General features: G+C 39.7%; 1 protein-coding gene across 13 annotated transcripts in view; it reads left to right on the forward strand.

The window, feature by feature from the left end:
• The window catches only part of ARHGAP12 (Rho GTPase activating protein 12), a 72,162-nt gene that overhangs the window by 16,182 nt on the left and 30,660 nt on the right, over positions 1 to 25,320 (forward strand). For 8 of the 13 annotated variants that reach the window (XR_009746046.1, XR_009746047.1, XM_061468147.1 and 5 more), the window contains exons 2-4: positions 15,277 to 15,540; positions 19,020 to 19,160; positions 20,737 to 20,817. The exons of 1 other annotated variant lie outside the window; for it this stretch is intronic. Coding sequence is in view for 10 of the 12 variants with exons in the window: in XM_061468147.1 (XP_061324131.1) it covers positions 15,277 to 15,540; positions 19,020 to 19,160; positions 20,737 to 20,817 (486 nt within the window). In the remaining 2 variants the exon portion in view is untranslated. The remainder of the gene's footprint in view (positions 1 to 15,276; positions 15,541 to 19,019; positions 19,161 to 20,736; positions 20,818 to 25,320) is intronic. 4 more of the 13 variants (XM_061468154.1, XM_061468153.1, XM_061468157.1 and 1 more) reach the window with 2 other exon arrangements.

Here is a 25,320-nt window from a genome sequence, read left to right on the forward strand (position 1 = left end):
GATGTGACTGTAAGTGAATGGGTACATGTCCTTATTTTTCTGAAATTTGAGGTGCTTGATTCTCCAGAACTCATCTCGCATATCTGTGAGAATGTCTGAAATCAGAAGCATGTCTAGAGCTGGTGGAAACTTCTTTATCCATGTCATTTTTGCTACAGACTGAAGAAAATTGTCCTCAGCTGCCTTTTCTTCCCTGAGTGATAGGGTGGTGGTGTTTCTCCCTTTCATTACTGGTGTATTTCTGAATGTTTTATAGCTCTTCTGGGCTGTAACTTATTTTGGGTATTGATATACCCTGAAGGTTTGCAGAGGAGAGGAAAACATAGCATCTTTTCTTGCTTAAATTAATTAAGATATTCCCATCATGCCTGATCTAGGTTTTTCTATTAAAAATTAGTATTGGTAATTTTTTTAATTTTGCAAGAAGTGACTATGACTGTAAGTACTCTGAACAATGTACTGTTCTTCTTAAAGAAAAATAAAATGAAAATTGACAGACATAGCAGTCCAGCATAGTTAAGACTATATACTAGTTCTTTGCTTCACTACACTTTCCATTCCATCTCATTTGATGACAGCTGTGGTGAGAGTATCTCTTTTCTGTCTAATTCTGTGAGGTTGTTTATTAGATGGCAGTGTGATAGGCATTTTGTTGTGCTTGTTCACGCAAACTGGTAGAAGACCTTCAGCATTGCCAGACTGGGTGAATGCCTCACTGGTCAGTGAGCAACTCACACTGTAGTATGTGCAAGTACCTTGGTTTACTTGTTGCCTGAGATAGTCATAACAAGTAAGGCTTATCATCAGGTTTTGTCTCACAGGCACATGAATCGTCAGTATGATACCCTTTTTCCTGTGGTTGGAAGGGCTTGGATGACTGTGAGAAAAAGACTTTATTTTATGCTGCATGTATAAAGTATTGTGTGTGATATTTTCTGTTAAAATAGTTTTTTTTTCAAAATACTAACAAAACCACTCTCTTCAGAGGTGTTTGTTGCGTTGTTTTTTTTTTCCCACTACAAATGGAGGACTTAAGCTAGTGAGCAGATCTGTAGTTCTCTCTTCATTATTATTCATACTACTGCTGTGTTCTGTACTCTGGGGTGACCGGAAGAGCTGTCCTTAATCAGCTTAAAAATCTTTGTTATTCCTTGTCTGAGCTGCTTTGGGACCTTATTTCTTCCTTTGATGATGGTAGGTATGTTCTTTAATGCTTGGATCCCTGTGGTACTATATTAATTGTTCATATAGGCTCTTGATTTTTCTTAGGAAAAGGGACTTCAGTTGAACATTACAGGTGTTCATTCATACTTGTACAATAAAACAGCTTCTAGCTGCACATTTTTAATAGTTTGCTTTCTTTGTTTCTAACTTCAGATGTGAATGTGCTGCCTTTCAGGATGAGAGTTACAAATGTGTGCAGCTATATAAAACCTTGTGAGAATAATAAACTCAGAGAGAAATCCCAGTGTGGCTCTTTCTCACTGCACAGGGACAGAAGCAAGAATGCCAAAAGTGCCATTGAAAGTTCTTGACTAGCCTGCATTTAAGCCTGCTAGGAAAGTTCCCGTTTTTCTCATGTCTCTTTTCGATTTTCCAACCTAACCATTCTGTGATTCTATGTTTGAAGATAATTCCTTCCTCCCAGCCACCTATGGGGTTTAATGAAGCAGCTAAACCTCCTTCAGAGCTAACAGGTCTTGAGGTCCTTCTTTCCTATCTCCTAATTCAGACACTTTAAAGGCATTTCTGACTGACCTTACAGCTACCTGCAAACACCTAAAGGGTCTAAGTATGGTGGGTTTTTTTTGTTCGTTTGTTTTTTTTTTTTATTGTTTTAAAGTCTCAATGGGTCTAATTTACTGCCATTCTAGGTTTGTTTTTTTTTTTTTTTTCCATAAGCTGCTACAGGGTCACATCAGCACCAGAGGCGGGGGGGGAGGAGATGGGGTTGCTCCCATTAGTAGTGGGTGGACAGCAGACCAGCTTAGCTACATCTTAAAACTGTATCAGTAGTCTTTTATTTTCTGAAATAAATTCGTGGTAGCTCTTGTTTTCTAAACATTGAGTGTTGGCCAAGTCCTTTGAACTGTGTGCTTTATTAATTTGGTGATATGAACAGAGTTAGCAAAACCATTTGCTGGACTTCTCATGTAAGCAGAAGTGTCAGTGTGGCTTCTGCCTTTCTGCACAAAGGGAATTCTTTCCTTGTGTGCATGGGGAGTTAGGGTAACTAACTCATTTAATATGGCAGATTACTTTTGGCTTTCTTTTCTAAGATGAGCAAATCAGTTTTTCCAAAAGGAAAGAGAGCAAAAAGGATAGATTTTTATTCTGAGGTGTTAAAAAGGATAGCTGTTGAAATATATTCTTGAAATTTTGAAATATGGAAGCAGTCAGACTTAAGAACATCCCAACATTTGTGTTTCCCTACCTTAGGTCTTTTTTTTTGTGTTAGAGTATGAATAAATTACTTGGACAGATTTAGTCATAATTTTTCTAGACTTTGGGTATATAATTTGATTTTTTTTTTTTTTTTTTTTATTTGTAGAGGTATACAGCCAGCATGACACTATGTAAAATGTGGTTCTTCAAATTGTGTATTTTGAATTGTGTGGCCAGTCAGGATCCCTAGAATGTACTTTTCAGATGTTGCTTTCCGGTTACAAACTGGGCAGTACTGAGACTTGTTTCTGAGGTTTTTAATATAATGTTTATGGAAGGTTATGTCAATAGCTACACTGGCTGTTTTCTGAAGGGGTTGCTTGTTTGTTGCCAAGCGGGACATTCTAATCAAGGGAACTGCCCACTGGAGATCTGGGGCACATGAGTAGCGCAGTAATAAACACAGGGAGAGCTCTGAGAAGCAGACTTGAAGGGTAGCAGCTGCCTGGGTGGGTGTTCAGGAAAGGATAGAGCCTAGCAGTTGCACAGTAGTATATATCCTTACTAATAAATTGGTAAGGCAAGCCAACAGAAATTATTCTAATATCCGATTTCATACTATGCTGTGGTTTCTTCCTAGGCCACTTAGCTGTGTTATTCATGAGAGTTTGCCACCTTTATTTATTCCATATTATATTTCCAGTATACCAGTAAGTGTGATGATACTTTAGCATTGTGCATACTGTTAGAATGCTGGTAAAGGTCTGCAGCTGTATATGTTGTTAAAATCTTATAAGTGTTGCAGTTCATAAGCTCAAGAAGTTATTTTGGAATTACTCTGTTACCTAACAAAGAAATACTAGCATAACAAATGCTTGCAGAATTTGCTGCCACAAGCAACATTTAGTGAAGCGCAGTTTCACACAAGTGAAATCTGCTTTTACAGCAGACTAAAAGGACAACAGCTGTAAATGGTGTGGGAGTTACGCATTTTCTTGTCAAGTGTTTGGAATTAAATAGCCTTTCTGTCAGAACGCAGAGTTGATGACTGCTGTGTTTTAGAACTTTCTCTTGCAAATTGTTCTTTTCTCTATTTGCCCCCCTCAACTTAATATTTATAAAGTGAGCCACTAATATGCACATATATAGGTTTTAAATTCTTAATGGCTCTGGATTTTTCCTTCTCTTTCAAAGACTAGGATATTACAGTTTTTGCTCTACTGAGTAATATTTTTTGCTAACTTGCACGGTAGTAATTAGATTACATTCTGTTTGATCAAATGGTACTCAAGTTGGGTTTTTTAGGCTTTTGAGCTTGCCCAGTAATACAAATTCAGTAACTTCTGTGTAGCTTGGGAATCTTATCAAAGGTGATGCTTACTTTCCCATCTGCACTTTTCATGATTGCCCAGATTTGCACTGCTTTGTGTAAGCACTGGACCCTCACCAAGTATGCTTAAGTGCTGTGGGATCTGTACTTTAGAAAATGTAAAGCGTAGGAAAAATTGCTATTCAGTTTGAAGTGAGTTATACTAATGGAAACTTCTTCTTGACTCTTAAGTTATTAGGAGTTCAAGTAGCAGCGTTTTACCTCCCACTTACGCTTCATAGGAGCTAGTGTTTTAGATGTGCTATGGTGCTGTAATGGTGAGAGCACAGAAGATGCTAACAATCTGTCTTAAAAACTTTGTCCTTTATGAGGCAAATGAGATGTCTAGCTATACCTTAAAATAGTGAATGGCTCACTAAGTGAGGGCTCTCCAGCCCTCCTGTATTGGTTATTCTGCTGCAACACTTCCAAAAAGGACTTGTACTTTTGTGATACTGCCATTCTTAAAAGCAGTAATTGTTGACATATTCCAGAACAGTTTTCTACTGGGGAAGGCAACCTAGGTTTTTCTGATGTTTTCTTAGTGTACTTAGTTTTTTATAGAAAATAATCACTGAGAGACATCACAAATAATTCCCAACAGCTTTGTTCTTCATAAATCTGCATTTGAACATGTACTGTGTGTTCCCCAGAGGTCAAGAATTGACAACAGTTGAACTAAAATACAGAATAAACTTGGTGTTTTCACTAGTATTGTTGAAACATCCTTTATTACAGAATCAGCTTCATACCACTTCCATGAAGGTGGAGAAAAAATATAAATGTACTACTGAGTGACATGTCTAGGTTGTTCAAGATGTCGGCTAAATTTCTGTATGTTGAACATATCGGTAGTTTTCATGGTGGACAGGCTTAAAAAGAAGTGAAGGACATTTACTGTCTGACTTTTCAATATTATTAAATTTGGCCACTTTTACCTAATTGAAGTAAGCTTGCCGTGTGAGCATGTATGAAGTAAAGTGTTTCATATGGTATTTAGATTTTCTACTATAGGAAAAGCAGCTTTGTCTGTATCCTTGGACAAAAGCTTTTTTATGGAAGGGAGAAGCTAGATTGTGCAAGTGGCAAAGTACAAGTACGGTAAACACTGTCATCTTTGTGCATGTTTTACAAAGGATCCCATTGTAAGTTCTTATTTCCGCTTTTTAAAATATTTGACATTATTGGTGCAGTCCTTCAATCAATCATATACTTTCTTTTCTTGCTATAAACTGCTTAAGTTCATATGTGATAGTTTTGCTCGCTGAGATGGTCATGAGCACTGCAAAAGTGTGAATGGGAAATCTGTAGACTGTACGGGGAAGAAAGGTTTTCCATCGGTTTTCTTTGATTGGTCGCTTATGATGGATGATCTCTGCTCCTCAGAGACCCAGCCAGTTACTCCCCTCTGTAGCAGGCAAAGGCGTACCAGAGAGCCCTGCTATCACAACCACTTTCCACTTCTGTTCATAAGAGCTTGTGAATGTGATCAGGGAAGCCACCTCTTGGCTTTCCATGCTATAGGATTTTTGCAGTGTCATTTAGTAAATCATTGTCTTGATGAGTATGAAAGTAATTAAAGTCCCTTCCTTTGGGCTGCCAAGAATAGGGAATGTATTTAGTTTGAGGCTTTTTACTACACATCTAGAATTTTTGTCCTTTTTTTTTTTTTAATTGATAGGATTTACAATATCACCAGATAAACATTTATATTTTTGGCAACTCTGGAAATTTTATTTTTTGCCTGTGTTACAGGAGAGCTGGAGCAGAAGGGAACTTAAATGGCTGAAATAACACAAGCGCATTCTGGCAGAACACGATGTCCTATGTACTAAGACTCTTTGTTTTGTAAAACAAAGTATTAATAGATGTATTTATATTAAAAAGAATTATATGTAAATGTCTCCAGAAATAGAAATAATAGCTCAGCCTGTAATTCAGTCTAAGTAAAAAGCAAAATTGACTAAAGTTAGAACTAGCAAACTAGATCAGATGCCTAATTTTACTGTTTTTGATGTAACAAAGTTACCAGCTAGCCATTTAAAGTAAGTTATTTTGAATGTGTCTGCTTAATTTTTAAATGTGGCATTTAAAATACTTAACTGATGAACAGCCTTTATGAAGCCATATTTGAATGATTTGTACAGGATGTTTTTAATTCTGCATTGCTTTGTAATGTCTTTTTTTTTTTTTTTAGATCTCACTTCGTAATGGTATAAAAACTGAACGTGAGAACTTTGGTGCAGCTAAATAATATTTATGGCTTGTTTGACATTTATAATCAGATATTAACAGGTATATAATATTCACTGTCATTTTTTTATGTACTCCTTAGGCTTAGTGAATTATCCAGTTAAGGCTGGAAAAGGTTAGTGCATAAAAAAATCGTTTGGGTTCCCATTTCAATTTGGCTTGTTAAATTAGTTGCTGTCTTCACATCTGAGGTAGTAGAGGACTTGCTGAAAAATCCCTCTTATGGATATTTGGATATTACAGAATATTTTAAATGTGGCTGAATATGTTAGAAAGCAGGGTTCAGAACATGTTTGTAAAAACATAAGCCAGCAGCAGAAAGAGGAAGGAGGGGATGAGCTAATTCTTCCAGTTGAAGCTGTCACTTTGTGAAAATGAAACTAGATTTTTTGAGGTTTCTTTTAGATCATTCCTGTTGAATAAAGCTGGTATTGAAGGCCCAGGCCTTCCTAAAAGGACAGTGGCAATTCCTTGGCAAGAAGCTTGGTTGTTGAGGGAACTGGGATGCTTCATTCTGTCTTGGGATGCTGTGGGATGTGCCTGTTTGCCTTTCTTAGGTTTGCTGCTGCAAAGAGCTGGTATTCCCTCGTTTTCCTTCAGTGTAATTCTGTTCCTTCACATGAATGTGGACAATCTGTTTCTTGTACATAAGAGTATTAAGATGAGATTTGTGGTGTTGTTTTTTTTGGTTTTTTGTTGTTGTTTTTTTTTTTTTTTCTCTTTCCCCATTTTTAGCAGCTAGTTTCAGCAATCCAAATGCTGCTACTGTAATGGAAGCTTTTAATTTCAAATTCATTACACTAAGAAAAGCTGCAAACAGAGACACAACAACTAAAGCAATTTCTTTGTGAAGGAGGGATAATGATGTGTGGTAGGTGATGTTTTGCAGGCTAGCACTGCAGTTCTTTAAACAGAATCTTTTGTCTTGGATTTAAGTGCTGTGAAAGGAAAAAGTAATTGTCAGTTTCAAGGAAACTTTGTTTTCTGTCTTTTAATTGCTGGCATCCTCAATGCAGTATGTTCTCATTGCATGAAAATAAACCAAAAGCATTTTTAGGTGGTGGATAGGGAAGAGATCTGTTGTCTTTGTTTCTCCCAGAACAAAATGTTCAGTGTGCTGAACCTTTTTAAAGTTTGCTTTGGTTTTGAATGCTTAAACAAATACTGCCATCTGAAAAAGGCCGTTTGTGTAAGGTAACAGTGAAATTTAAGGTATCCTCTGAGAAGTTGATATCCATTTTGGTGATGAAAAGTGCCTTGTGAAGTATACTAAGTTTGTTTTCCATTGCACTGAGCTCAAGTGTTAAGAGGCCTGATAGAGTATTTTCGGCCTTTGTTGAAAATGTTGACTGTTCATTCATGAATGATTAACAGGCTGTTTTATTTAAAGGCACGGATCTGCTTCCTCCTGTGCCAGTGTAAAAATCAGCTTCTGAAAAAGCTGTGTGTACAGTCCCTATTTGAAGAATGTTGTGTGTTCATCCAGAAAACTTCGCCCTGCCTGCAGGAAACTCTTCCTGGTCGATTTGCAAGGGTTTAGAGCTAGCAAACCTTTCTGTGAGGCTGAACTAAATATGGCAGGTTTCTAAAGTGTTAGTACAGAACATTGTTGAGCTCAGAATGAGGTCCATATGTTAATAAAGTTGTCATAATGCTTGATGCCTGTACAATTTTCATTTAAGTTGCAACACCATACAAGTATTTATTTCTAGTTTATCACTCTTTTAGTAAGAGTCTTTGCCTGTTCTTAGCAGGAGAAAGCAACATGAAAAAGTCAGAAAAGCATATCAAATAACAAATGAATGTTGAAATGTTTTGAGTATAAGGTGCACATGCATAGGCACGTTGACGGATGCGTTCTTGTGATTCTGATAGTAAGAAGACAGAGTCTCTTTTAGTAGATTTATTTCCATGTTTATGAGCATTCAGAGCTTGTTAGTGCAAAAACAAAGCTCAGGGAATGAAGTTCTAGATGGAAGTCCTTATGTGCATACTAGCTGTTTAGTGATTAGCATATATTTAAGTTTCCCTTAACTACATATGTCTGGTTTTGGGAAAACAGCCATGGAAGTAGTCAGAAGCTACTTTGATATAGATAATGCTTTACATACTCGTATTTATACCTTGGTAATAAGTAATGTGTTTGGTAAATGAAAGGAATGTAGTTAAATGCTTTTTGGCTTGAAACCATTAAAGGCTTTTGCAGAACAAAGTCTTGAATTTGAAACAGTCATTTGAAATGAAACAGTGAGGCGTTGCAGGGCCTGGGAGCTCTACAGGGACATCTGGTGTGACCTGCCTTTGCAGGGCTCTCCTCAGGTTGGGGGGGAGACTATTCACCTTCCTGCCAACACTGATGTAAAAAGTACACCAAAGTTAATTTCAGGAAACTTTGAGCTTTCTAAAAGCTGGTTTCTTCATCCCGTAAATGAGAAATTCTTCAAAATTAGCCTTGATAAGGTTGGGTGCTTTTGAACTGAGCATTACTATAGACACAATAACATAACTTAGTTGTGCAGCTTGAGGTATGAGGAAGTATTACTGTGTGCTCTGTGGTTATTTAAAATAGCTCCTGATAAGAAAGTTGTATCCCTCAAAGATGTACTTATGAGCTAAACTGGGTGTTGTAGATAGATTAATGGCTTTGCGTTTTTTTTTTTTTTATGCTTTGCTGAAACCAGTAACCTACAGCTGCCTTTGGACATATTGTAATTCTCCCTGAAAAGTCTCTTGGAAGAGAGAGCAACAGGGATTGAGTAGCTGGAGGCTCAGCTGGCAGGACAGTTAGCTGTCCTCTTTGCTATTGAAAACGAAAGTTCTGGCTTTCCCTTGAAAACCGGAAATCAGTATATTGAGTTTGGAAGTAAAAAGCATTCAGAAGAAAATCCCTCATTTCATATTATTGTTTTAAACTTAATTAGTATGAGTTAACATGGCAGTATCTTGGTTGTGGGCTTCCAGTATTGGCTTAGTACATACATGTCCTGCAGTTTTATCTGAAGCTGTTCTGGTTATAATGCTGAAAGCATTGAAAAACAGTGTGGAACCTCTGAGCCATATTTCTATGTGTTTAAGGTTTAAGAAAATGTTCAAAGAACTGTATTGAGTATTCTTTTCACAGGCTTTCTATTTGGAAAACACTTTTATTAATACACGGATTTTAATAATGGCACCTCATTGTCTGTCTTAAAAAAACAATTGGCAGATGTAGGCCAGATAGCAAAGCATTCTTACTGTCTTGTGGGGAAGAGCAGCTTTAGGAGAACAGGAGCGTTGTGCAAACCACCAGCTTCCTGCCACAGCAGCCAGGCTCTTGATGGAGCTGCTTTTGACACTTCCTTGAAATAGAGGAAGAACTTTAGGCTTTGTGCATTCCACAGTGCAGGTGTATGTTGTAGATTCAAATTACAAGCCCAGTGGTTTAATGGTAGGATGATTTGTGTGGGAAATGCAGTTCTGCAGGCTGATGGAACAAAGGGAAATGGCTTTAAACTGAAAGAGGGTAGATTTAGATTAGATATTAAGAAGAAAATCTTTACTGTGAGGGTGGTGAGGCACTGGAAAGGGCTGCCCTGAGAAGCTGTGACTGCCCCATCCCTGGCAGTGTTCAAGCCAGGTCGGATGGGGCTTTGAGCAACTTGGTCTAGTGAGAGGTGTCCCTGCCTATAGCGGGGGGTGGGAACTGCCTGATCTTTAAGGTCCCTTATAACTCAAACCTTTTTATGATTCCGTGATCAGGCAACCAAGGCAGAAACTGTGATCCTGAATGGGGAGACCTCAAAGTTTCTCTCCTTGCTTCCCGGGAAATTGATATGCATCCTCAAAGACAGTGAAGTCATGTTTTGTTCATAGTAGAATTCTCTCAAAGGCAGCCATTCTAACCTCATCAAAAAAACAAGGAGGGGTGAGGGGGAGAAGACTTGGGTAGTAGAAAAATAGTCTTTTACTGCTCATCAAGTTTTGTAACAGATTTTTATTTCTTCGAATTAGCTAGAGGAGGATACTAATTGGTTTTGGCTCTATGATTTTGTCAGTGCTGAAGCTTTTTTTTTTCCTTTGTGGTTTGCCTTAAACATACTGTACTTGCCATATCTAGTAAGCTGTGTTTTCTCTTTCAAAGGAATAGAAAACAAGTCTGTGCCTGTTTTAATCTTACTAAGTTCCTCTCTAGCTGTTTCCCCTTTTGGTTGGGGATATTGCCCATATTTGGTTCTACCTCTGGTGCAATCAGTTTATATCTGATTGTGTGGTATGGTATGCTGCCTTGCCTGAGCAAACCCTGGTCTAATTTATGAATAGATGTGGCCTAGATTAGCAGCTTTTGATTTTAATGTTTAAAAGGACATTATAAAAGATCTTTTATGTAATGCAATATGTTATTTTTTTCCTGTGAAAAATGCAACAAGAGGCACAAGGACTCGCCTGCAGCAAAGCTGATGAATTAAAACCAAGCAGGGGGAAGGGATAAATTACAGTTCCTTTCTTTGGAGTGCCTAAATAATACAGCTTAAAATAGAGATGACAGTGCATTACCAGGAAATTATTCAATTTGATTTAATAACAAGCTGCTTTCGCAATCTCTTGCAATTCTGCATGGTGTGTTTTGTATATGTGTATTATGCGTCAAAAACTGAACATCTGAAAGTGTATTTGTCTCCTAAACATATTAGTGGCTTATTTGAAAGTACTCATGGTTTCAGTGAGTGCCATGGACTTTTAACTATGATTTCTGCTGGCCTCTATGTTAGCAAACTATTTATTAACAAGAAATTGTCATTGGTGTTTTGTTTTTGTTGTAGTTATTTGTTGTTCTGCTTGGGTGCACGTATATAGATAAAATCGGGTGAATAAGATTGCCCACTTCTGTTACAGGAATGGTAATCAGAACACTGGGTGCTATTGCTTAAAATATTTTTAAACAAGCATGTGTTTGGAAAGGCTTACAGGTAAACTATCCAGGTGTTTTCCAGGGTTAGTCCCAACACTGCACTCATCTTTCCAGCTGAACTGTCTACTTAGGTCTTGCTGAGAAGATAGAAGTGCTGCTTTACATTCTACATCTGTACTAGAAGTGAGGGGGAAAGGTTGGAGAACCATAGGATCATAGAATAGTTAGGGTTGGAAAGGACCTTAAGATGATCTAGTTCCAACCCCCCTGCCATGGGCAGGGACACCTCACACTAAACCATGCCACTCAAGGCTCTGTCCAACCCAGCCTTGAACACTGCCTGTCTTCATCCGTCCAACTGATGTCTCTCCAATTTAGAGACAAGGATGTCATGCGGGACAGTGTCGAATGCTTTGCACAAGTCCAGGTAGATGACATCAGCTGCTCTACCCCGTCCATCAGTTCCTTAGCCCCACCATAGAAGGCCCCCAGATTGTTCAGGCAGGATTTCTCCTTAGTGAAGCCATGCTGGCTGTCACCAAGCACCTTGTTGTTTTTCATGTGCCTTAGCATGCCTTCCAGGAGAACCTGCTCCAAGACTTTGCCAGCCACAGAGGTGAGACTGACTGCTCTGTAGTTCCCCGAGTCATCCATTTTCTCCTTCTTGAAAATGGGGGTTATATTTTCCCTTTTTCCAGTCATTGGGAACTTCACCTGACTGCCATGATTTCTCAAAGATGACGGACGGTGGCTTAGCAACTTCATTCGCCAGCTCCTTCAGGACCCGCGGATGGATTTCATCTGGACCCATGGACTTGTGCACGTTCAGGTTCTTAAGATGGTCTCGAACCAGATCCTCTCCTAGCTCCATGTTCTTCTTACACGATACTTCCCCGAGGGTTTTAATACTATCCTATAGACCTGAGTCACTTACTTGTGTTTCATGAGTGTTGCAGGGAAAACCTGCTCGGCCCAGACGGTTTAAACCGAACTGGGATCAAAACACTTTGTTGAGCTTTCGAGAACGTGGAATTAGGCAGCAGTCAGTGAGGTGTTGCTTTCAAATAGTAGTACAAGAGGTAAACCGCCAGACGAGACACATGAATGTTAACAAACACAACCAAATATCAAAACACCCTCTGCTACAAACGTTACCCTGCGTAACAAACGCAGAAGAGATTTCTTGAATTCTCCTTTCCAAGAAGACCTCACCATAGGCAGTGTAGTAGCAAATGCCAGTTGGTGTATGGATAAGGAATGGTGAGGAAATGCTGCATGCTCTCTACTTCTCTGCCAAGTTCATACAGATGGAACCTAAACCCCTTTCCTTTCACCTTTGGGATCGCCACACTCCAATGACTGTACGTGGTATAAAAGCCTTTATGGATACAGTATGAACATACAGATTTATTTAGAGGGACACCCCGCGGCGATGCCCAGTGTGTGGCCACCATGGGCAGGGACATCCCCTGGGCCTCCTGGGCACAGGCGCTGCCTCAGGGCCAGCAGGACAAAGGCCTTTCTCCAAGGGATGCTGGGTGAAGGGGCAGCAGCAGCAGCAGGGCTGCGGTGGGCAGGGCTGCAGGGGCCCCGTCACCCCCGTGTCATAGTGCCGGCACCCGGCCACGCAGCATCACAATGCTCCGGGGCAGTATGAGTCCAGCGCCCTCCCCTGCCCCACTGCCAGAGTGCCCGGCGCTGCCACCAGGACAGAGCTGGCAGGCGGAGGGCATCCGAGAGGCAGTCCTTGGGGCACCGGGGGAATTCCTGGCAGGGGAAAGGGGGTTGATGGGGGCAACCCTTGAAGCTGCACGAAGCTGCAGGAGGTTCTGTGCTGCGGTTCCAGCTCCTGGAGGGGCCACGCTCAAAGCTCATCAGATCTATGGATGGATGGATGGATGGAAATCCTGCCTCAGTCACTGGGGAGCTTGCCGTCCTCATCTCCTGGGCACCAGGGCATTAGGTGAGGGGGGGACTAAGGGAGGGAACACTTGAAGCCGCGAAGCTGCAGGAGGTTCTGTGCTGCGGTTCCAGCTCCTGGAGGGGACATGCTCAAAGCTCATCGGATCTATGGATGGATGGATGGATGGAAATCCTGCTTCAGTCACTGGGGAGCTCGCCGTCCTCCTCTGCTGGGCACCAGGGTATTAGGTGACGGGGGGGGGACTGAGGGAGGGAACACTTGAAGCTGCGAAGCTGCAGGAGGTTCTGTGCTGCGGTTCCAGCTTCTGGAGGGGCCACGCTCAAAGCATCATCGAGGGATCCTGCTTTGGTTGTCAGGGAGCTCGCCGTCCTCACCTCCTGGGGAGAGAGTGGCAGTAGCCAGAAGAAAAAGGATGCACAGGCGGCTCAGTGCCCTCCCCCAGTGCTCTGGAGCTCCCACTGCCAAGCACAGGAAGGATTCGTGCTCCGAGGATTCATCAGGCCAATGGCATTTTGCTGTTGTTGGAAGCCCCTGAGACGGCTTCAGGTGGAAGCAGAAAAAGCAGTGCCAGTGTCCCCTTGTCCCCTTAGAGGCGTAACCAGCGTGTGGAGCGGGAGCAGGTCTTGCTCACATGCTCAGGGAGTAGCCGACTGCCAGCACTGGGGTCAGGAAGGAATTTTCCCCCGGGGCAGATTGGCACCACGCAGGTGGCCCTTGTGCCCCGCATCCGGGGGGAGGCAGCCTTCTGGACTCCCAGGGTGGCCCCAGCGTGGCCCCGGGACTTGCTGCTGTCCTCTGGAGTACTGAGCACCAGCCCTCGTCAGGTCTTCCCTGGCCCTTTCTGGCTGGGTTCTTCCTTGCACTGCTCTCGCACCACCACGGCACCGCTCCTGCCCTGGCTTTCCTTTCTCAGGCTGCAAGGGAGGGTTTTTCCAGCTAAACTGAAGGGTCTAAGCTAAACCAGACTAAAATTAACTAAGCTAAACTAAATCAAATCACTTGATTTAGAAATAAATCAAATACTCTTTCTACCCGTAACCGTTCTGAGCTGTGTCTTTGAAAGTGGTTTTGGTGCTGAAATACCCTTGGCATTTCAGGTAAATAAGGATCTCCCCATTGTACAACTTGTGAGTGCAGGGAAGGGGAGGCAATAAAATGCAATGGAATAGAACAGAAGGGAGTGGAATGGAACTGAACAGAATGCAACAGAAAGCTCTGCTATGTTATGCATATAGAATCTTAGAATAGTTAGGGTTGGAAAGGACCTTAAGGTCATGGGCAGGGACACCTCACACTTAACCATGTCACCCAAGGCTCCTTCCAACCTGGTCTTGAACCCTGCCCAGGATGGAGGATTCACAACTTCCTTGGGCAACCCATTCCAGTGCCTCACCACCCTTACAGTAAAGAACTTCCTCCTTACATCCAATCTACACTTGCCCTGTTGAAGTTTTAACCCGTTACCCCATGTCCTGTCACTACAGTCCCTAATGAAGAGTCCCTCCCCAGCATCCTTAGAGGCCCCTTTCAGATACTGGAAGGCTTCTATGAGGTCTCCACGCAGCCTTCTCTTCTCCAGGCTGAACAGCCCCAGCTTTCTCAGCCTGTCTTCATACGGGAGGTGCTCCAGTCCCCTGATCGTCCTCGTGGCCCTTCTCCATTCTTGTTCCAACAGTTCCATGTCCTTCTTATGTTGAGGATGCCAGAACTGCACATAACACTCCCAAGTGAGGTCTCACGAGAGCAGAGTAGAGGGGCAGGATCACCTCCTTCGACCTGCTGGTCACGCTCCTTTTGATGCAGCGCAGGATACGGTTGCCTTTCTGGGCTGCGAGCGCACACTGAAGCCGGCCATGTTCAGTTTCTCATTGACCAACAGCCCCAAGTCCTTCTCTGCAGGGCTGCTCTGAATCTCTTCTCTGCCCAACCTGTAACTGTGCCTGGGATTGCTCCGACCCAGGTGTAGGACCTTGTACTTGGCATGGTTAATCTTCATAAGGTTGGCATCAGCCCACCTTACAAGCATGTTATCTTTGGCTAAGAAGTGGCATCTCAGAAACTCTATGTCTTGTCTTGAACAAGATCACATTGCTTATGGTTCCTGAGCAATACTTGCATTGTAAAGCTGAAGTTTTTCAACAAGGCAAGCATATACTTTTTTTAAATGATGATTCCAGTGTATTTCAAGTCCAGTGTAAGACATAATAATCAGCTGTCATCTTGAGAGATGCTGTAGAATTGTTTCAGTAATAAATAAATGTCTTGTGATATCTACCTTACAGTTAACGATTTAATGTTTTTCACGCCCCAGCATCTCATGGCTGTCCTTTGTGCTCTTGTACCTAACAACAAATAAGGGAGTTTGTTGGTTTGTTTTACTACTGTAGTATATTCTGATTTGTAAGGGAGCATTCTAAAATTGTTTGCTCTTTAACAATACGTATTTTCTCTCAATAGCCAACTACTCCACCAAGCCAAGGGAGGCCTGATTCACCAGTTTATGCTAATTTACAAGAACTGAAAATATCTCAGTCTGCACTTCCACCACTACCTACAAGTGCTCCGGTCCAAATAAATGGGGAATGGGAAACCCATAAAGATACGACAGGACGCTGTTATTACTACAACAGAGGATCACAGGAACGAACCTGGAAACCTCCACGGTGGGGCCGAGATGCAAGCATTAATAAAGGGGATACCCAGAGCCATGCAGATCATGAGGTAGTTGTTCTGAGACCACAAGCAGTGAGATTGTAATGCACGTGAATGCTGTTTTGCTGTGGAATTTGGTATTGCTGAGTTTTGGGGTGTCAAGGAATGTCTTCATTTGTCTTCTTGGTCATGTGTCTTGGTATGAAGTTGTAAACAGTTTAGCTCTTTAATTGCTTTTGTGTGCAAGAATGAGTACATGAGCTGTTTATGAGAGTAATAAGTAAGTAGTAAACAGGTACTGCAGCTTTTCTTTTAAAGGTAAATGAAAACAAAGGAAAACTAATATATTTTGAAACTTAATAGGACTATAAATGACAGTAGAATAAGACAACCTTTGTAACTTCTCTGACAGAGAATGTGTTCTCTTTCCCAATGTATTTGGCACGTTTTCGGGGAGAGGAGGGGAAATGTGACAGTGCTTCTAGAGCAGGATTTATAGGGACATGTTGAAAAAGGCAAAGGAATTATTTATTTTTTCTCCAGACCAGTCAAATAAATGTTAAAACAAAGGCAAGGGATATACAGGTGTTTGCTACTGCTGGGTTATTGCTGTGGCAGTTAATTTTAAGTATGGTATATTTTTCTTAGAGGAAAGTATTTTTGTAGAGGGGAATTAAGACAGATTTAGAGATCAAGATAGATGTAGAAAACTCGAGAGTTCTGGAGTCAAACCCAGGCTTAATAGAGTTTGACAGCACTTTTCTCCCACATAAAAAAGGACATAATTGAAGCTTCTATCAAATTAAAATAGATTGATTTTTATTTTTGTACTTAAATTTACACATGTATTAATAATATGTTCTATAATGCTTTAAGAACATTTTTTAAAATATTACTTCAAACTCAAATTCTATTTAATGAATTATTAAAAAGGTGAAATAATAAGAATATAAAATAAGTTTAATTGGATACCTTGTTGTAGCTTTTTATTTGACTATTTGCTTAGGAGATTTGAATTTATCACTTGTCAGTGATTTCTGCCTTGGATAGCTGTAGACCAAACTGGGAGAAAGGGCAGTTAAAGGAGCAATGTTTTGTTGTCAATTTGTGTTAACTCTGAGAAAATGCCTTTCTTCATTCTGTGAGTGACACCCTAGAGAACAGAAGACAAGATCATTAAAATTACTGTGCTAGAAGCTCTGCCTAGCCAAGTGTCTAGGTCCAAGGTAGCAAATGCTGGTGGGGGGAGGATATCCACCCCAGCTCTTGGAAATTGGCTATAGAAGCTTTTGACTATATTACGTTCAGGCCATGGACAGGTTCTGTAGATGTATCAATGGTTGTTTTTTTTTTCGTTATGCAAACCTTTTGCAAAACCTTTGGGCAAAGCTTTGCCACAGACCTTGCTTAAGAGAGTTGAAATGTACCATGAAGTTATTTATGTTAAAAACAGATTTCGGCTAATATTTGAGGTGCAGATATATTCAGTGCAGCCAGTTGCTAGGGAGAGCCAGGCATTGATTCGGGTGTGTTTTATCTGAACTACAGTGGTTCAGATAAAGCAAAGGAATAGTTGGGAGATGGATATTACTATTTAAATATGCTTAAAATTGTGCTTTTGTTTTTAAACAGTACTTAGGTTAATCAGTTTTCTGATTGAAAGAAAAAGCAAACATCAAGAAATCTTCTACATATTTCACTTTTACATAGCTTTTCAAATATTAATGGTTTAGGTGGATTTCCTCTGGAGCCTATTACAGTATTTAGTTTTAAAATTCAATTGTGGAATGCTCAAAGATTTTAGATTGCTGGAAGCTCTGTCGTAGGTGTCTACTTCTGGAATGGTAGTGCCAGAAACAGGAGAGAAAGGAAAAAGGGAAGCTTTTATTGCCTTTGGCAGTGCCCTTCATAGCAGCCCTTACATCTGCAAGCATTTGAACAGCCAAATTCTCTTGCCACAGGCTAGTGGCAGCAACAGGTAAACTGATAAAATGTTTGTGGCTGTTACTTTGGTATCTCTGACGATGGTCTGTTAATTTATCACTGGCTGTCCTTTTGCTGGATAAGACTCCAGTTTTTAGTATGGATAAGGTGATTGCTTTTTTGAGTAGTTACTCTCCTTGTAGTAAGTGTAACTGGCTTTCTGTTGTTATCATTCTTCCTCCTTTTCATGGAAGGACTTCCAGTAAATCTTCCGCATCTGCAGATGATCCCTCCATCTTGTACTCATTCATCAATACCATAACTTCGAAATTTAAGTACTGTGATTTCTGAATAGCAGGATGTGTTCCATCTGAAATGTTATGCCTTCTACCAGCCAAGGATCCACGATAGTGTGAAAGCCAGTGTGCACGGAATTCCTCAGGAGTCTGTGGCATAGATATTGTTTTGGGAAATGAATGCAGGGAGATTGCTTGATTGCTTTTTTTCTTTGTGTGTGTGTGTTTTTTTCTCTTTGATGTATGGAATGGATACTTTGAATAATACTACAATGTCAGCAAGGACATGAACAAGGTGTACAAGGAAACAAATTGTTTGACATGTCTGTGCAAAAATCTTTTCTACTCTACACACCAAACTTGTTCCTTATATTATAATTTACTTCTACTTTCAGAAAATAATCTTAAACCTCAGCTAGCTGTGCCTGGTAGAAAGCCTTGCTTTTGCATTGCTTGTTGTGATATGCATCAGAGTTAGAAGGAGGAGAGCAAGTGGAAATTCGTAATATTTCAGGAGGCATTCAGAGAATCATAGAAAGGTTTGGGTTGGAAAGGACCTTAAGATCATCTAGTTCCAGCCCCCCTGCCATGGGCAGGGTTGCCTTACACTAGACAGTGTTGCTGACCATCTTGTCCAACCTGGTCTTGAGCACTGCCAGGGATGGAGCATTACCACTACCTTGGGCAACCTATTCCAGTGCCTCACCACCCTCACAGTAAAGAACTTCCTTGAATCTAATCTGAACTTCCCCTGTGTAAGTTTAAGACCGTTACGCCTTGTCCTATCACTACAGTCCCTGTTGTACAAAACCTGTTGTATAAATACTGTAAAATACTGGGCTCTACAAAGGTGCAATTGGAGTTTCAAGTTGTCCTTAATGATTATTGTGTTTCCAGATACTATTTGGGAATGGAAGAAAAGGGTTTAGGTATAAAGTTATGGTGGTGGCAGAAAACCAAGGTAGCGTGTCTTCCAAGATTTTTGAGGCAATCCAGATTACTAAAGCCAAGTCTCTTCATTCAGTAATGTAAATTTGTGGGAATAAAATTTAGATCAGAGTTTAAAATTGAGTAGCTGAAATGTGGTATAGTAGAATTAAAAATTATATCAATATAAACCAGTTGTTCTGAAAATACTTTGAATTGCTTAGCAATTATCAAATATTTCTGTACTGTAAAAATGCATCTCTTGCTCCCTGATGTAAGGTATAAAAATGTGAACTTCCTGAATTTATTACTATTCTCTTTCTAGTCAAATAACCTTTGATCTTTCAGATTTTAAACACTTTCATTCTCAAAATCGCCTTGTATGTTTCCAACTACTTGTAGCATCTTTCATCAGAAGAAAACGACCACAGTTCTTGTTACAGCCAGTCAGATAGTCAGTATGGTTCTCCTCCAAAGGGTTGGTCAGAAGAGTTGGATGAACATGGTCAAACCTTATATACCAATGACTATACTAATGAAAAGGTACTATTTCCTTCTTCTCGTCATGTGTTCTAAATCTTTTCCACTAATTCACTGTTAGAAATACAGATTTCTTTTCCAGAAGTGCATACCTCAGCAGTATCCTCTTGTTTTTTTTTTTTTTAAAATGCATGAAACTTTAGCAACTGAACTGACATTTTTTTATGTATGTTCTTTACTACTTAGAAAAAGCTTTCTTATTTTCAGCTGGGTATTAGATTACATTAAATGAACATATTATGTGTATATATATATATATATATTTTAATTCCTGCCCTCCCTCATCTTCTTAGTTACACTTCAGGAACGAACTTCATATCAATATAATGTTTTTCTTACTGTCTTATAAAAGTTGTTCTTGTCTAGATAGGCCTTCCAGTTAGGATGGTTTCGAGCTGAAAATAATACTGCTTTATCAGTTTCATCCTTTACCAGAGATTTTCAGTACTGCTTTCAGATGTAGGCAAACTTCTTAATTGAACTACAGCTGTATCAGCAGATTTGTGTTCTGTTCTAATTATCTAATTGCTGCTGACAACTTAGTGTGATTCTGGGTATGGCATAAAAATCTGCTCCGCATAGGATAAATGACTCCATGTTTATATTTGTAAGCAGTCAGGTTTTTGTAACTGTTCACCAAAGTTGCGTTTCGTTTTGTTTTTTAACTTCAAAAAGTGGTCACTGAAACAGTATATTATTGTATTATAGCACCACCTCTTCTGCAGTTGATGTATGCAAGTTTGTTTTGAAGTCTTTAAAGAATTGAGTTTTATGTCCATTTGGGAATCTTATCCTGCTTAATCTACCTCACTTTCCGATGTTTTAGCAAGCATGCAAACTTTTTTTTTTTAAAATTGCACTAGGATTGGTAGAAAATAGTACTTCCTATCACAGCTTATTGGAAGACAGTCTTGTGAAATCTGTATGACCCAAGAGCTTTGTTGTGTTTCTATGCATATTTTTGTGTAATCTTCTTGTAGATGTTTGCTCATTACCGTTTTTCCCTTTCTACATAACTAGTCACAGTTTTCATAGTTTTAACTCTCTTAATTGTGGGAGCTGCATATAGAGGTTAAGTAAATATCTTTTTCGTGATTTATCTAGGAACTGCATCTCATGTTCCTGTTGATGTATTAAAAATTGAGTTGTTCACAAAGTGAACAACTTAAATTATCTTAAATTATCAGCAGTTGCTGGCTGAGCTTCTTGTAATTCTGTGATTTGATGCATAAAATCCTTATGCAGATTTGATGCAAAGATTGTGCCTCTGTAAAAGTGAGATATGGCATCTTCAAAAATACCTATTTATCGCAATCTCTTGGGTGATATTGCAGGACTATTTTCTGAAGAGTTATACAGAAAAAGTATTAGTGGAATCAATTCGGGAAGCTGAAAATTGTGTTGCTGTCACTGCTAACTAACCTTGGTTAGCTAATGGAGGTTGTGCGCTAGATGCTGCCGAAGTGGATGGCACTTCGTTGAAAATTAACTTTAAATCCCAAGTGTCAGAAATTTAGTGTGTTACGACTGTCATGCTGATTGCATTTCCTGTTGTACATTTTCTTTTTTTCTTCTACAGTGGATAAAACATGCAGATGAACAAGGTAGACCATACTACTACAGTGCTGATGGTTCCCGATCAGAATGGGAATTACCTAAGGTGAGTGACTTAAAAAAGGAACTTTGACAACTTGGGACTTTCAGCTTTTCTTCAATAAATGCTCTATAGGGCCTTTAACACGAGTTATTCACAAGAAGAGGTCTTACATATTGCACTTGGTTATTTCTTGCATTATTTGTGGAATTTCTGATCAAGAGGAAAAAATACTCTCAAGGACCATGAAAAATGGATGTATGTAACTATTCAGATGTCAAAGAAGATCTTACCTTTGCTGAGCTGAGCTTTTCATGCAAGGCTGCAAAATGATGTATGTGATCTTGCTGTGATAAAGAAAGTTCTGTAGGAAAAAAGATTATTGTTTTTTTTTTTAGTACAAAATGTTCCTGAGAAACTGTAGTCTATTTTTATTTATGTTTATTCAGGCAGGTGTTGAAAACCAAAACTTTCAGTAGAGTTTTGTGGTATTTTTGAGGATGATGCAGTTTCACCAGAAACGTGTTCTGGTATTTATTAATTATGTAAGTAAACCAGGAATTTGTAGGAAAATAACAGAGCTAGGGACACTTGGTATGTGAGGATGTACCTAATACAGTTTAGTTCTCATTTTGACTTTGAAAAACTACTGGGTGTTTTTCATAATGATGTAACTGTGTATGTCTTTCCTGTCGCTAGGCTGTTAGTTCAATCCTACATAGTAAGATGACTATTAAAAAGAAAGCTTCATGCACAATGTGTGTCTAAGTATACAAAAGAGCATGTTTCTCAATTACTACTCCTTCAGGCCAAGAATTGGTGTCCTAAGTTGCTTTCACTTAGAAAGGACCCACCTCAATAGACAGTGCTTTCATAGTATTTTTGAGAAAATACTTATGATTGAAATTTATGAATGAAGCTGTATGCTAGACTGTTTTATTATGTCAGTAAGAGAATTTGTATTGGAGTCACTGAAGAGTTGAGTTAGGTTTTTGAATTCTCCTGTGTTCATCTGATGTGTTAAGTACCTTAAGTTTTGTAAGATACATAAACCTAACAATTTATAACTGTTGGTTTTAAAAGCTCCTTATTTATTGATTAGCTATTAGATTAAAAGTCTGGAAAACCTGCTAGACCAGGTTTTACCAGAAGCAATTGTTTGTTCTGTCTGTATAACTGCAGTTAATTTTGGGGAATAATGTTTTGGCTACTTCATTCTGTGACTTCTGCAATGCAGAAAATTTTGACTGTGAAGTTGTTTTCCATGAAAATAGATTGGATTGGATTTGAACTAAATAGCAAATTAAATTGGCTTTAATCCAACTACAGCAAGACATAAAGGTAATCCAGAACTGCTACTTGATTCATATTAGCATAAAGGCATGGGGCGTCTAGTATTTGTGTGTTAGTACATGAAATTCTAACTGAACAGTAGTTCTAAACAAACATCTGATCTCCACTGTATTAATAGCTACTTACAAAATGAAACATAACATCTGTTTTGGAGTTCTGATTTAGTTCTTGCTTATATGAAAATCGTCACGTATTGCTGCTACAAATTTTCATTGAAAATTACTTCTCATGAGCTATTTGGGCAGAATGTACTTCTTGAAACGAGTAAATCTTGTGTGGCAACAAATACAACATTAATAAAAGTGTCTGTATCTGAAGAACATCCAGCAGAACTGTTACACTTCTAACTGAAGTGTGATTGAAGCTTAGTGTCTCAAATCTTGCTGAAGCTGGTTCCAGAAGTGCTTAGGAACAAGTGAATTGAAAAGACAATGTAGGCTACAGAAAAGTTATTAAGAAAAAAAATAATCCGTATTGAAAACTAATGAGTGGTGAAAGAAAACTGTAGGAAGACTTCAGCTCTTGTTTAAATGAAAATTAAGTTACTAAGTGTCCTGGTTTCAGAGGTAACAGTTTCGTGGGTTGTGTTTTTTGTTTTGTTGGGTTTTTTTTTGGTTTTGGTTTTTTTTTTTTTTCTTTTTGGGGGGTTTTTGGTTTTGTTGTTTGGGTTGTTTTTTTTTTTTTCCTAGCAGCTGGTGCAGTGCTGTGTTTTGGCTTTAGTCTGAGAGCAATGCTGATAACACACCAGTGAGTAATGCTTACCCTGATGAAAGACTTTTCAGTCTCATGCTCTACCAGTGAGGAGGGGCACAGGAAGCTGGGAGGAAGCAGAGACAGGACATCTGACCCAAACTAGCTAAAGGGGTATTCCGTACCACAGCATGCCATGCCCAGTATATAAACTGAGGGGAATCACCCAGAAGGGCAGATCGCTGCTTAGGTTGGGCTGCTGGAGTCAGTCTGGATGTCAGTTGGCAGGTAGTGAGCAATTGTATTGTGCATCACTTGTGTTTATTGGGGTTTTTCCCTTTCCTCTTTTAGTTTTATATTCTCTCTCCATGTCATTTCTATTATTATTAATAGTAGTATTTTGTACTTCAGTTGCTGAACTGTTCTTATCTCAACCCGTAGGGTTTTACATTCTTTTAATTCTCCTCCCCATCCTGCATGGATGCTGGAGACCTGAATGCTGTCAAACAGAGCACGCTATCTGAAAAATTTCAAGGAAACATGAAGACATGATGCAGATAATACCAGGAAGATATCGTGCGATCAAATGGAAAAAGAAAATAAAGATGAAAACATGTAAATGGGGCCTACTTGTCTTACAGTAAATTTGTCTTATTCTGAGCTGTGCTACTTAGTTTGGAGGTAACATACTGTGTGTTGGCGTTAATATCCACTGTAAGTCTATGCACTAAACAGTATCATTAGCAATAGTGAATCCTGTTCACACTTTTATCATAAACTTTGGGATTGCTTGGTGAAATTTGAGACAGTCTCAGCCGATGTGAGGATCTGGATGGTTTTTAAGGCCATAAGTGCAAGTGATATGACAAACCTGCTTGTCCCAGTGCTCCTCCTCATTCTGCATGTGTTCTGTTTAGGTTCTGTTCCTTCAGCGCAGCTGACTCTTCCAACTGCCAGCAGACATCCTGTGGCAGAGAATGAGGAATTTTCTTTCCCTAGAGAAAAAAGGGAATGAAGTCCTTAGAAAGACAAAAATTACCGTTCTGTTGTTGTTTATGTAGGTGTATTTGTTGTTGTTTATGTATGTTGTTTATGTAGGTGTAAGAAAAGTGTTATTGATTTAGTTGGTAAGAAAAGCAGAAGCTGTAACATCGGCATTAGGTCCATCACAGCACCAATAAAGTTTATTCGAAGCCAGTAACAGCAGTAGCAACATGTAAATTTTTTTTTCCTTCTAAATCTTTTGATTTCAAGCAGTTTGTTGGGACAGCTGCAGATAACAGAGTGTACAAGGTGCTAAAGGTACTAGGATACCAGAGTATTTGTAAATGCTGCTCTTTTGAGCTTTGATCGCAAGAACGTAAAATGCTTTACAAACTTTCACTGTGTATCTGTTGCTTCCCACTCTTCTCTCCCTTCAACCACCCATCTCCTTTCATCTGGCTGAGGATGTTACTAATGCAAACCAAGAAGAATCTTTTTCTGTTTCTTAAAGCTGACAGATCTGTGTCATCTCTGTAAGAATGGGGACAACTGCTACAAATAACTTGAGGCTGTTACATTTATTTCAGACACAATTGGGCTAGGACAGAGCCTTGAGCCATCCACAAATGAGGTTAAAATTAAATGTAAATCACTCAGCCAGTTGAGAGGGTTAGAAAATTTTATACCAAGGCAAAGAAAGCTTTTAAGTAACTGGTGAAGGCATTGAACAAATTTAGCAATCAAAATAACCCTGTGTAACCTAAATTTATCCCACCAGTGTCCTTACCCTACACCAAGAGCTGTTGTACCAGGAATTCTCTGTAACTTGATGTATGCAGTCAGGGTATGAACAACTGGCTTGTGTTCTCCTTTCCTGACAGGAGATGCTCCCAGTGAAATGGGGAACTGAAGGGATGTGCCAGTAATGGGTTCATGTAATGGAACAAATTTGAGTTTGTGGAGGATTCTCAAGGAGCGGTAGTGTGTATGTTTGGAGTTTCATGCTGCAGTATCAAAAGCTTTAGAATTAAGCAAACAGTGCCATACCCTTAGAAGGTGCTGTTAATGTTCATGGTGTAGCAGATGTGACGTTAAGGTACGTGGTGTAGCAGAGATTGTTCTATCAGGCAGTGCGTAGTCTTGAATGGGTCAGTTTTATTGCAGTGTACCGCCCTTGCCTGATCTGTTTTCAAGATTACACCAAGGCTTAGACACAGGCTTAGACACAGGCTTAGACACAAGGCTTAGACAAAGCCTGCTCAGAGTTACGAAAAACAAGATTTTTGTGTGAGGGAAGAAGAGCCCAACCTAGCTGTTTATCATTACTGATAAACAGTGGGAAATATTGCAAATGCCTGTAGCAGAGGCAACAGATCTGCAGGTGGAGGCGTATAGAGTGTCAGTCAACCTGATTTGAAACTGTTCTGAAAGGCTTTTTGAACCAAGATGATTGGGTGGCAACAGACCGAAGAGTAGCAGGGGTGGTGTCATCTGACTTGGCTGGGCTACTGGTGCTGGCTGCTTCTCATTAGCCAGCAGACT

Source organism: Pezoporus flaviventris, unplaced genomic scaffold (genome assembly GCF_033815535.1).
Source record: "Pezoporus flaviventris isolate CSIRO_AGI_PZ_B2104156 unplaced genomic scaffold, CSIRO_AGI_Pfla_v1 ptg000047l, whole genome shotgun sequence".
In the NCBI taxonomy this organism is placed as follows: Eukaryota; Metazoa; Chordata; class Aves; order Psittaciformes; family Psittacidae; genus Pezoporus; species Pezoporus flaviventris.